At 32.2% G+C, this 11,248-nt stretch overlaps 2 protein-coding genes across 3 annotated transcripts; one reads left to right on the top strand and one right to left on the bottom strand.

Annotated features, from left to right (window-relative positions):
- Positions 1–1,304: 1,304 nt before the first annotated feature.
- Positions 1,305–3,925, top strand: LOC106342552 (scarecrow-like protein 33). Of its 2 annotated transcripts, none has more exons than XM_013781523.1 (2): positions 1,305–1,389; positions 1,512–3,925. In XM_013781523.1, exon 2 carries the CDS (start codon positions 1,622–1,624, stop codon positions 3,728–3,730), a length of 2,109 nt encoding a protein of 702 aa, XP_013636977.1. In that variant the 5' UTR covers positions 1,305–1,389; positions 1,512–1,621; the 3' UTR covers positions 3,731–3,925. The 2 variants fall into 2 exon arrangements, with proteins under 2 accessions (XP_013636977.1, XP_013636978.1); XM_013781524.1 differs by having other exon boundaries at positions 1,309–1,389; positions 1,472–3,925.
- Positions 3,926–5,859: 1,934 nt separating this feature from the next.
- On the bottom strand, positions 5,860–7,537 carry LOC106338204. The gene is given in 2 exon segments (XM_013777234.1): positions 5,860–6,512; positions 6,514–7,537. Coding segments are annotated over 2 exon segments (1,677 nt in total).
- Between the last annotated feature and the right edge of the window lie 3,711 nt (positions 7,538–11,248).

Genomic DNA, 11,248 nt, shown 5'->3' with positions numbered 1-11,248 from the left:
TAGAAACAATTATGAATTTCTTCCCTCCAAAATCTAAAATTCTATTTTTAAGAGTTAAGATTAAACAATAAATGGTCCAAGAGATGCTCATATTTGTTCCTAACCAACAATAGAGCTTATTTACCAAAACCAAGTATCACCCAACAATAAACTTAAGAAATAAGACCGATGAACACTAGGAACAACATTCCCAACCGAGGAACATCATTTCCAACTCAACTGGATGGCTAATTTTTTCATTGCCAATTTCTAACCAAAGTTGAAATTTTCTTTTGGAAAATTATGCAAAGACCTTACGGCTGGCGAGAACTTCAGAAAAATTCATATACATTAGTTGTTAAATACAAATTATTCAATCGAGAATGACATAACAATTCCGTCAAGGTGATGTCATAGAAACAAAAAAAGTCAAAACAAAAATTACTTACAGACAAGCTAACCAACAACTTAAATTAACAAAATAATATATCTCATACATATCACTTGCAATTGTGAACCTAAAACACAAACCACAAAATTATATAAAAAATAATAACATAGATCACAAGTAAAATATATCTCGTCCGTAGGGCGAGCCGACCCTAGTATATATATATATATATGTTTTAAACCTTAAATAATAATTTATTAAAAAAAATATAAAAGGAATCATAAAAACTAGAAAAGGATCTGTAAGTATGTTAATAAGTTTTTCATATGAACACATAATTTTGTAATAGTTAAATCTCACAACAATCCAAAAAACAGCCATTTATATTTTAGACTGAATTGATTATAGTTACTATTCTTGTATCACTCCAGTATGATCCAACGAAACAAAACAATTCTTTATATTACTCTACCGATAAGTGATAACAATAAGGATATTGAAATTACTATTACAAACAGTCAATTAATTATGAATCAGTATAAAAGTTACCCATCAACATCAAATAAATAGCCATCAACCATCTATAAAAAGTGCAATAATCCATTTCCAAGTTTGCCAAAAAAATTTAATTTCTAAATGGTTTAACTGAATCATTTGGTTAATTCAAGTATTGTATCTAAAAACTTGGCAACTGATGGAGCCAAGTTGTCAAATATTATAATCGTGTAATTTCACACCACATAACAATATAAAGAAAATAAAATCGTCCATGATCCTCTTTCAAACTCGAAAGGCTTCCTGACCGAGTGGATTTCTGATTCGTATAAAGAGGACATAGGACAATTTAAATGTCCTTTTATTAAATAATTGAGAAAACTGTATCTTTCATCAATTTGATCTTCTCTATAGTTTATAATACATACAAAAACAATACCTCTCCACCCACTTACACAGACCATTTCCTCCAACACAAAGTTTTCCTCCATAGGATCTGAATCGGCGCATCTCAACCTTAACAGGTACGATTGCAAACTTTGTTTCTTACTTCAAAAATAAAACCTATCTACTTGGTATTACCAAACATCACCGCTTTGTGATTAGGTTCTATATGTTCTGTTTTGCTGTTTATTATCTTGATCAGGGAGAGTAGAAAGATTCAACCCTAAACCGGGTTTTCTCTCGGAGACTTTCAGTATTAAGGGTTTCTTGTGGAACAATTCTTAGGGTTTGTTAGGGCTCTTGAGAAAACTGATGGGTTCTTATTCTGCTGGGTTCCCTGGATCATTTGACAACTTTGATTTCAATTTTGGAGACGGCTTCTATCTGGATGATCAACCTTTATTAGAAATCCCATCTCCCTTTCCTCCTCCTCCTCCAGCTCCTCCTCATCCGGATCCATATTCACATGCTGCTGATGCTGAATCTGATTTCTCTGATTCTGTTCTGAAATACATAAGCCAAGTGCTTATGGAAGAAGACATGGAGGAGAAGCCTTGTATGTTTCACGATGCTTTGTCTCTTCAAGCAGCTGAGAAATCTCTCTATGAAGCTCTCGGCCAGAAGTACCCTGATCATTCTGAGCGGTTGGCTCATAGTCCTGACGGTTCTTCTCCTGGTTATGCCTCAAGCACCACTTCATCTGATTGGAGCTTTGATTGTCTGGAGAACAATAGACCTTCTTGGTTGCACTCACCCATCTCCAACAACTTTGTTTTCCAGTCTACTAGATCCAATCCCAAGCCTTCTGGTGGCAGTAACGTGGCTCTCAAGTCAAGTTTTAATAACGATTTGGTTTCTAATATGTTCAACGACAGCGAATTGGCGTTTCAGTTCAAGAGAGGTAAGGAGGAAGCTAGTAAGTTCCTTCCAAAGAGTTCTCAGTTAGTTATAGATTTGGAGAGTTACATCCCAGCAAATGATCCTAAGGAGCATCCCTCTGTACTCCCTTACAGAAGAACCGGTAAGAAAAAACACTGGCGTGAAGATGAACACTTGGTGTCTGAAGAAAGAAGTAAGAAGCAATCAGCTGTTTACGTCGATGAAGCCGAGCTATCTGAAATGTTTGATAAAATTCTGTTATTCGGCCGACCTAAGGAGCAACCTCTATGCATTCTTAACGATAATTTCATAAAGGAAACCGCCAAAGATTCATCATCAAGTTATAAAAGCGACGCAACGCAACAGAAGCATGCAGCTAGCGGCAACAGTTATGCGAAAGAGACACCTGATCTGAGGACACTTTTGGTTTCATGCGCACAAGCTGTGTCTAGTAATGATCGTAAAATGGCGGAAGATTTGTTGAGACAAGTAAGGCAGCATTCATCATCTCACGGCGACGGCACAGAGAGGCTAGCTCATTACCTCGCAGACAGCCTCGAAGCACGCTTGGCCGGGACAGGCACGCAGATCTACACCGCCTTGTCTTCCAAGAAAACATCTGCTTCCGACATGCTGAAAGCTTACCAGACGTACATATCCGTGTGCCCGTTCAAGAAAACAGCGATCATATTCGCTAACCACAGCATCATGCACTTGGCTCCTACCGATGCCAAAACCATCCACATCATCGACTTTGGGATCTCTTACGGATTCCAGTGGCCTCCTCTGATCCACCGCCTCGCGTGGAGACGCGGCGGGTCGTGTAAGCTTCGGATAACCGGTATAGAGCTGCCTCAACGCGGGTTTAGACCAGCCGAGGGAGTTAATGAGACGGGTGAACGGTTAGCTAGGTACTGCCAGCGGTACAATGTTCCGTTCGAGTACAACGGTATTGCGCAGAAGTGGGAAACAATCAAACTTGAGGACTTGAAGCTAAGAGAAGGCGAGTTTGTTGCTGTGAACTCTTTGTTCCGGTTTAGGAATCTGTTAGATGAGACGGTGGCGGTACACAGCCCGAGAGATGCGGTTCTGAAGCTGATCAAGAAGATCAAACCAGACGTCTTCATCCCCGCGGTCCTCAGCGGCTGCTACAACGCGCCTTTCTTTGTGACGAGGTTTAGAGAGGTTCTGTTTCATTACTCTTCTCTCTTCGACATGTGCGACACGAGCCTGCCTCGAGGAGATCCGATGAGGATTATGTTCGAGAAGGAGTTCTACGGGAGGGAGATCATGAACGTGGTGGCGTGCGAGGGGAGTGAGAGAGTGGAGAGGCCTGAGAGTTATAAGCAGTGGCAGGCGAGGGCGATGAGGGCTGGGTTTAGACAGCTTACGCTTGAGAAGGAGCTGGTTCAGAAACTGAAGTTGATGGTGGAAAGTGGATACAGAAGCAAAGAGTTTGATGTTGATCAAGATGGCAACTGGTTGCTTCAAGGCTGGAAAGGCAGGATTGTGTATGCTTCGTGTACTCTGGTTCCTACGTAAGACGTTTTTGCATAACGTCCCAAGGAACTGATTCTCGGTTGGGTTTGTACATGTTTTAGGGTTTATTTCCTTCTTGGGGGGTTTTCTTTTGCTGTAACATTATCAAGGTAGGATGATTAGGCATAAGATCTATGGGCATACGAACTTATGTTATTTGTAAACGGTTACATATGTTAATGGAAAATAGTATTTGTACGGAAAATGGCAGAGAATCCATCCAATTTGGGATAATTTAAATCCAAATATAATTGTTTAACTAGATTTTGACTCGCGTTTTTGTATATTATGTTTTGTAAAAATATAATAAAAATTCATGAAATGCTTTGCTAAAAATGATAAAATGGTAGATCCACCTTATTTAATTTTGTCTAATTTTCGACAACAACATATACGTCTCAACCGTTTGAACACATTTACTTTTAGGTTTTCAATAATATTATCTATTTAGATTCATGAAATTGTATTGATCATCTATTTAGACCTGTTTGTGTTTATTTTGAGTGACCAAAATGATTTAATTTTTAGAAAAATATATTTGTATTTTATTTTTCTTAAGAAATGTTTAGTTCATTTCTAAAAATTGAAAACAATGTTTAGATTTTTTATTTTGAAAAAATAGAAAATTAAATCAATGTAATTCATGCATAAAACCATAAAAGAAAAGTTAGTAAAAAAAATAATACATGTGGAAATTTACATTGTGAAAGTGAAACGGCTTCCACATAGATCAAATGGAATCAAATAATTATTCACAATAATTTATAACTTAGATCTGAGAATATTCAATAAATTTAAAATTAGATATGATTATATAAATGTGCTATTTATAAAATTGTTTTTGTTAAGTATTAAATTGAAATATTGCAATCTTTTAAATTGGCTAAATATTAGGTAATTTAATATAATACCTATGATTTATAAGGAAACTCATATTCATCATGTTTTTTTGTAAATTCATTTATTAAAATTATTTATATTTATGAGTGAAAAAAATGACATTAGATGTAAATATAATGAAAATTCAAGGGCAGAATCCCAAATTTAAAATCAAAATCATGCTTTAATAGTATAGATTTTATTTATTATTTATAAACAATCAAGTGATAGTCATTCAATGGTTAAAGTTTACATTTTGAAAGTTAATCTTTGTTAAGAGTATATATTTTTAATGACAAAACAATATATAATTTTGAAACTTCCCCTTATTAAAGACTAGTTTGGACTTTCTTGTAGATATCGAAAATCAACGACAAGCATATTTATTTACAAAAAGTAATTCTAAAACAAAATAGTAATACAAAAAAATGTATACAACTTTTTATAAATACCCTTATATAGTTAATATAAAAAAAATATTTTTGTTGTTTATCAAATTAACTAAAAATAATTTAAATTATAAAATTCCATTAATATAATGAATCAATGATTGATTAAGTTTTTTTTATTAGTGTTCAATTTCTATAAAATTATAAGAACTACTTTTCGTAATCTTTTTTATAGTTAATTTTTATAATCTGTAATAATATGACGAAAATATTTTTTTCTTAAACAAATTAATTTTAAAGCCACCCAAATGTATTAAATTGAACTTTTGGACAAAAGAATCGGGGCCGAAAAGGCAAATACTCCCTCTGTTTCATAATACATGATGTTTTACTTTGATACACAAAGATTAAAAAAATTAACTTTTTCTAAAAAGTGACTTTAAAAATATAGTTTAAAAATCATTCAACCAATTATAAAAATGACTGTAAAATCTGAGTGGTTACACGGTTTTCAGTAAAACTAAAAATAATATAAAATATTAAAATATCATCTATTTTGAAATAACAAATATCTTCTAAAACATCATATATTACGAAAATGAGGGAGTAATATACAAGAGACATGGAAAGTCAAGTCAAACAAACCACCACAAAGATTCGTTTGACTTCCATGGACGAGTCTCCCTCTCGGCCACTTCTTCTTCTTTCCCCTCGCACGGTTCTGAAACTATACCCACGAACACATCCAGTGGCGGATCCAGAAAATAAATATTATGGAGGCAAAAATATACCATACACTTCATTAAAAAAATTAATGTTTTATTAAGTTTGCAACAAAAAAAACACCGAATATGATAAAAACTCTTACAAAACAACTCTACGCTCATTCATCTTTTGAAACCTTTCTATCACTTTCTCATTTGAAACAGAGTCAAGCAACTCTTTTTCAACAAAGCAGACCATACAATCACTTAGAAACTGATCTCCAATTCGGTTACGTGCAGCTGTTTTCACTAATTTCATAGCTGAAAAACATCTTTCAACACTTGCGGTGGCAACCGGCAAAGTTAGAACTAACTTTAAAAGCCTGTAGACCAAAGGATGTGCAATATGCTTTTGAGTTTTCACCATCAAACAAGAAAGATCTCCAAGATTCTCCACACTCTTAAACCTTTCATCTCTACGTATATTATCAATGTAGATATCAAGTTGCTGCTCTAGAGATAAAATCTCACCATAGGTAAAATCTTCTGGATATAACTTAGCTAATCTCACCAGCTTCTCCTTGTCAAACGCATAAAACGAATCAGTCGGGCTTAAAGCAGCCATACAAATAAGTAGATCAGTGGTTACCTCTGTAAAACGATCATTGAACTCTTGAATCTGTAAATCTAGAACTGTGCAAAAGCAATTGACCTTATAATGATGCATATTGGTTATGTTGCTTCTCTTTCTTGGATTCTTTGGATTAACAAAATCGTCTTCCATGATGAGCATTCCAGCATTATGTTTCTAACAAATCATCTATAGCAGATTTCAAAGCTAGAGAAGACGTTTCTTTTACATGAACAACTCCAATAAATCTTTCTTTGATTGCTCCTCTTTTATCAACAAATCGAAAAACAACGCCCATCTGCTCCTTATGAGAAACATCTGCAGACTCATCAACCAGCAAGCCAAACACATCATGACCAATTTCTTCTAAAATAGCTTGTCGTACTTCTTCTGCAAATGAATGGACAATATCCTTTTGAATTAATGGAGAAACCATCTGATTATTTCCTGGAGCATTACTCAGAATGACCTTACTTATGGTTTCATTTTGTTCTCCTGTGTATTTCAGAAGCTGCAAGAAGTTTCCTTTATTCACAGCTTCTTCTTTTTCGAAATGGCCACGGAAAGATAATCCTTGTCGTAACAAGAATCTGGAAGCATCAATCGAAGCAGTTAAGCGAATGCGATACTCATTTTTCACCTTATCATCTTGCTTAAACAAAGCATGTACTATAGACTGATTTTGATTCATCAAATCCTCACATTTCTGAGCAGCAATAATATGAAAACTGTTGGGCGGTTTACCCATATGAGTACGCAATCTATCTGGCTTATTCCAACTATTAAACCCTTCTTTCACAAATGCATCACTTCCACCTTGCATCCGTATCTCATCTTTAAATAGATAGCAATATAAACAAAATGCCCTTTCTTTTGATATGCTATACTCTAGCCAACTACCATATTGATCAAACCAAGCTGGATTGAATCGTCTTAATGAACCACTTTTCAATATTTGTTTAAATGTATGACCATAAGGTTGACATGGACCTTTAGTTAGATATTTGCGTCTAACCTCGTCTCTTTGATGCGAAAGATACTCCATTATATCTTTTCTTTCACCAGGGTCAGATGGCAAATCTTCAATATCGGTATTATCTATTGGAGGAGATTTTCTTTTGTCTTTCCTTTCACCAAGGTTAGATGGCAAATCATCAGCTTTGGCATCAGATTCCGGAGGAGGTACTTTTTTGAAATATTTCTCCATTGAATTTAACTGTAAAAAAAAATATGTTTAGCAAAAATCAGTAGAAGAGTTTAGTTTATATAATTCTAATAGGGTGTTTTAAGCAAACCTTTACAACTCTGAAACATTAATATAAGAGCAAAAAAAAATTACCACTTTTTCTTCACACAGAGACGATGAACGAGAAGATGAGTAGATTAGGGTTTTTAATTCTAAATTAATTAAGTACTTTAACTATAATTAAGTAAAATTTCTAAAACAAAACATATTAACAATCAGTTTGGGCCTTCAAATTTCGAATGGGCTGTAAAGGAGGGGGCAGAAGAATATTTTTTTATGGGTGCAATTTTTTTTTGTTAAAACAAATCTTAATAAAAAAAAAATTTCATGGTGGCAGCTGCACCCTCCCTGAACAACGTGGATCCGCCACTGAACACATCTGTAACTATACGTCTGGGTTATTTTGTATGAAAATGTTAAAGTAAAATATCATATTAGATTAATACATTTGTTTTCTAAATTATGTTAAATGTAAAATAGCGGTAGAATTAAAATAATCATTGAATGTAAAAAAAATAGAAAAAGTATTATCCATGGGTATTGTTAATTACTGATACAATGATTATTTTAATTGACGTAGGAAGCAGTAATGTAAATTTAAAAACAGTTGACTGTGTCGTTTGCTATCTTGTTATGCCATCAGGCTTAGGATCGCAGTTTGTTCCTCTTTTGGAAGCGTTGTATGATATTAATGTCGCTGTCAAAGTAAAAGCGCGATCCTGGTGTAGTTGTGAGTGATAGTTTCTCTGTAAAAGTGAAATATTTATAAGCATTTAGTTTGACATAAATTTTATGTTTTGTTTGTTACCTTCATGTAACCGTGGAATGATACTTGTGATGATTACGATTTGGTTTTTCCGGGTAGATATGTGGTTTAACCTCCTGAAATTAGCTGCTTCGTTGTCCCATATAGTTAGACGTACCACTTTGGATCTATAAAAAATTATTGTATTATATATTTTCTGGTAAAAACAAATCTTATCTAATTAAATGTTAGTACATGTCTAAACGCAATCCAATGATGATCTTTGTATTTGTGTTGTGGTTATATATATCACTTCCTTAGATGAGGCATATTCGGCCAACAACATCAGTGGGAACAATTTTTTTATGTTACAAAAATAGAGAATTTATTGGTACGTGAGATAGGTTTTTTTTTTTTTTTACCTGGGAAGAAATTGGTGGCACTTGCTAAGCTGATCAACTGGGTGTAGTGATGGGGACGAAATATGCATGAAGGAATGGGTGGAATGTTTTCTCGAATTTGTGTAATAATTGTTGTCTCATTGATATTGATTATGTATGGATGAACAGTAAGCTTGTACCGTTGGTTATTGGGAAGAAGATTAAAATATCTAATGTGATAAATTTCTCCTTCCTTGAACCGTTGGTATATTTTGTGAGACGGAGAGAAAGACACCCTCCCTTCCATTTTTTGTTCCTGTTTAGTGGCTAAAAGCAATCATTTCAAAAGTAGTTGGAGTAAAAAAACATGGTATTTCTTAGACAAACCTGGATGTCAAGTCAAATGAAAATTGTTCGTAGGAAAGCGTTTTTGTTATCCTAATGATCCTAACGATTATTGGTTGTTGTCCGAGGTTGTCGCTTTGGTTGTTATGATATTCGGCTGCATGTCCTGCACACATGAGAATGAGAATTATTTTGTATTGCCCATCTTTTATTTTTTGTATATTTTTATATGCGGGTTGAGATTTTTTAGGCACGGAAAATGCTTTTAAACTTATTTATTTCAGGGGATAATCTTCGATAATTTGGAGTTATTTTATATTATTCTAATCCCAAACGCATAAGTGATGATGTTTTAGCTTTTATTTGTTTGATTTGTCAAACTTTTTTGGTTTCCAAAATATAGTCGATCAGTTATATGTATTCTTTGTAGAAACTCAACTCTTGCAAATAAACGCAACCCACAAAGGTAAAATGGTTCAATACTTATACTTAAATTTTACAAAATATAAAAGCATAGATGCTAAAGAATTATTTTTTTGAAATACAAAACGAAAAATCAATTATGCTGTAAAAAATAAATAGTATAATATTTTTAAATCTTAATTTAATAACAAAAATTCATAAACCTTAATACCATAACATACACAAATATTCTATATCGATAAAATTTACTAAAATAATATGATAAATGATATTATGCATAAATTTACTAAAATAATAGGGATATATTACTTAAAAAAATATATATTTACTTATAATATTCTGCATTATACTAAAATGATAAGTGCTAGAGTATAAATTATCCTAAATAAATATCATTTATTTGGTATAACTAAATAAATTAAAAATATATTGTATGAAAACTGTAGAAATTAAATAATACATTTTCAAGGAGGTTTCCTATTTGATTAGCTTAGATTATGAATTTAGTATTAAACTCAAAATTTATTAATATGTAATAAAAAATAATAGCAAAGTAAGATATCTAATATAAATCATTATATTTTAATAATGTTGAATAAAAAATCTTAAAAATAAAATTATAGAGACACAATATATAATACTAAAATATAAATTATGCATTTAAAATGATTACGATAATATCAAAAATGTATATTTATAAAATGAAAAGTATCCGGATGGACGTGCGATTCAAACTCTAGTGATTATTAAATTTGACATCGGAAAATGTTTGACATAGTTTGATGAGAATTCAAATTCAACTGTTTGAGAAGGACGCAAATTCATCTCTATGTTAGATACCTGGAGAGTTGCATATGCATCACTGAATTCATAGTGAGATTCAATCGTTTAATTTATAGTTTTCAAAAAATAGGTTGAAATAGAGAGAAGAAGGAATTGTCTATTCTCTACTGGAATTGTTGGAAACATGAAACGTGACTATGATCAAAAATGCAAAAAAAACAAAAACAAAAATAGAGAACAATACTCACTTGTTTTTCCTTTGCTGACAATATAAGCTTGTTAGTTTGTCCATAATATATCTTTGAAGTTGAAAGAATTTGAAGGTTTCTTTAAATTGGTCACAACTCTGCAATAAACAAACTATTGTACACAAACTAAGAAATAATAATCTATAATATCTTTTACAAAAAAAATAAAAATAAAAAAATAATCTATAATATTGAAGTTTTTTTTTGTAACACCTATAATATTAAAGTTATATCACGTTTTTTTCTCCTTGCACTACTTCAGTAATCAAAGAAAGAGAGAAACATCATGTCATCACATTTATTAAATTTTACAAAATTTCTTCATCTTTCATTTTTATTATTCAAGCGAAATATACTAAAATAATATCTAATATTCTATATATAATTTTAATCAATAGTATATTTTAAAACCCCAAAAAACAATTAATATCTATATTTTCATAAAAATAATTTAATACAAAATTAATAATATAACTCTCAAAAATACAAAATTAAAGAACACATTACTAAAACTCACAAAATAAAGTATTTAAAATATCACCAATAGGAACCTTTATTTATCACTTCATTTTCTTCACTTTTTCTTTACTTTATAACTGTCAACTATTAATCACACCAAAAATATATGTAAGCAATGATCTTAACAAATGAGAATTTACAAATTACAGATCTAGATCTTCCTTTAAGTACCAAAAATTGTTTATGCTCAACTGTAATCCTTTTCATATGATATAGCATTTACCAAGTA

Source organism: Brassica oleracea, chromosome C4 (assembly GCF_000695525.1).
Source record: "Brassica oleracea var. oleracea cultivar TO1000 chromosome C4, BOL, whole genome shotgun sequence".
Taxonomy (NCBI): Eukaryota; Viridiplantae; Streptophyta; class Magnoliopsida; order Brassicales; family Brassicaceae; genus Brassica; species Brassica oleracea.
Note: the sequence above shows the minus strand (reverse complement) of the source record. Positions and strands in the feature narration are given on the sequence as shown.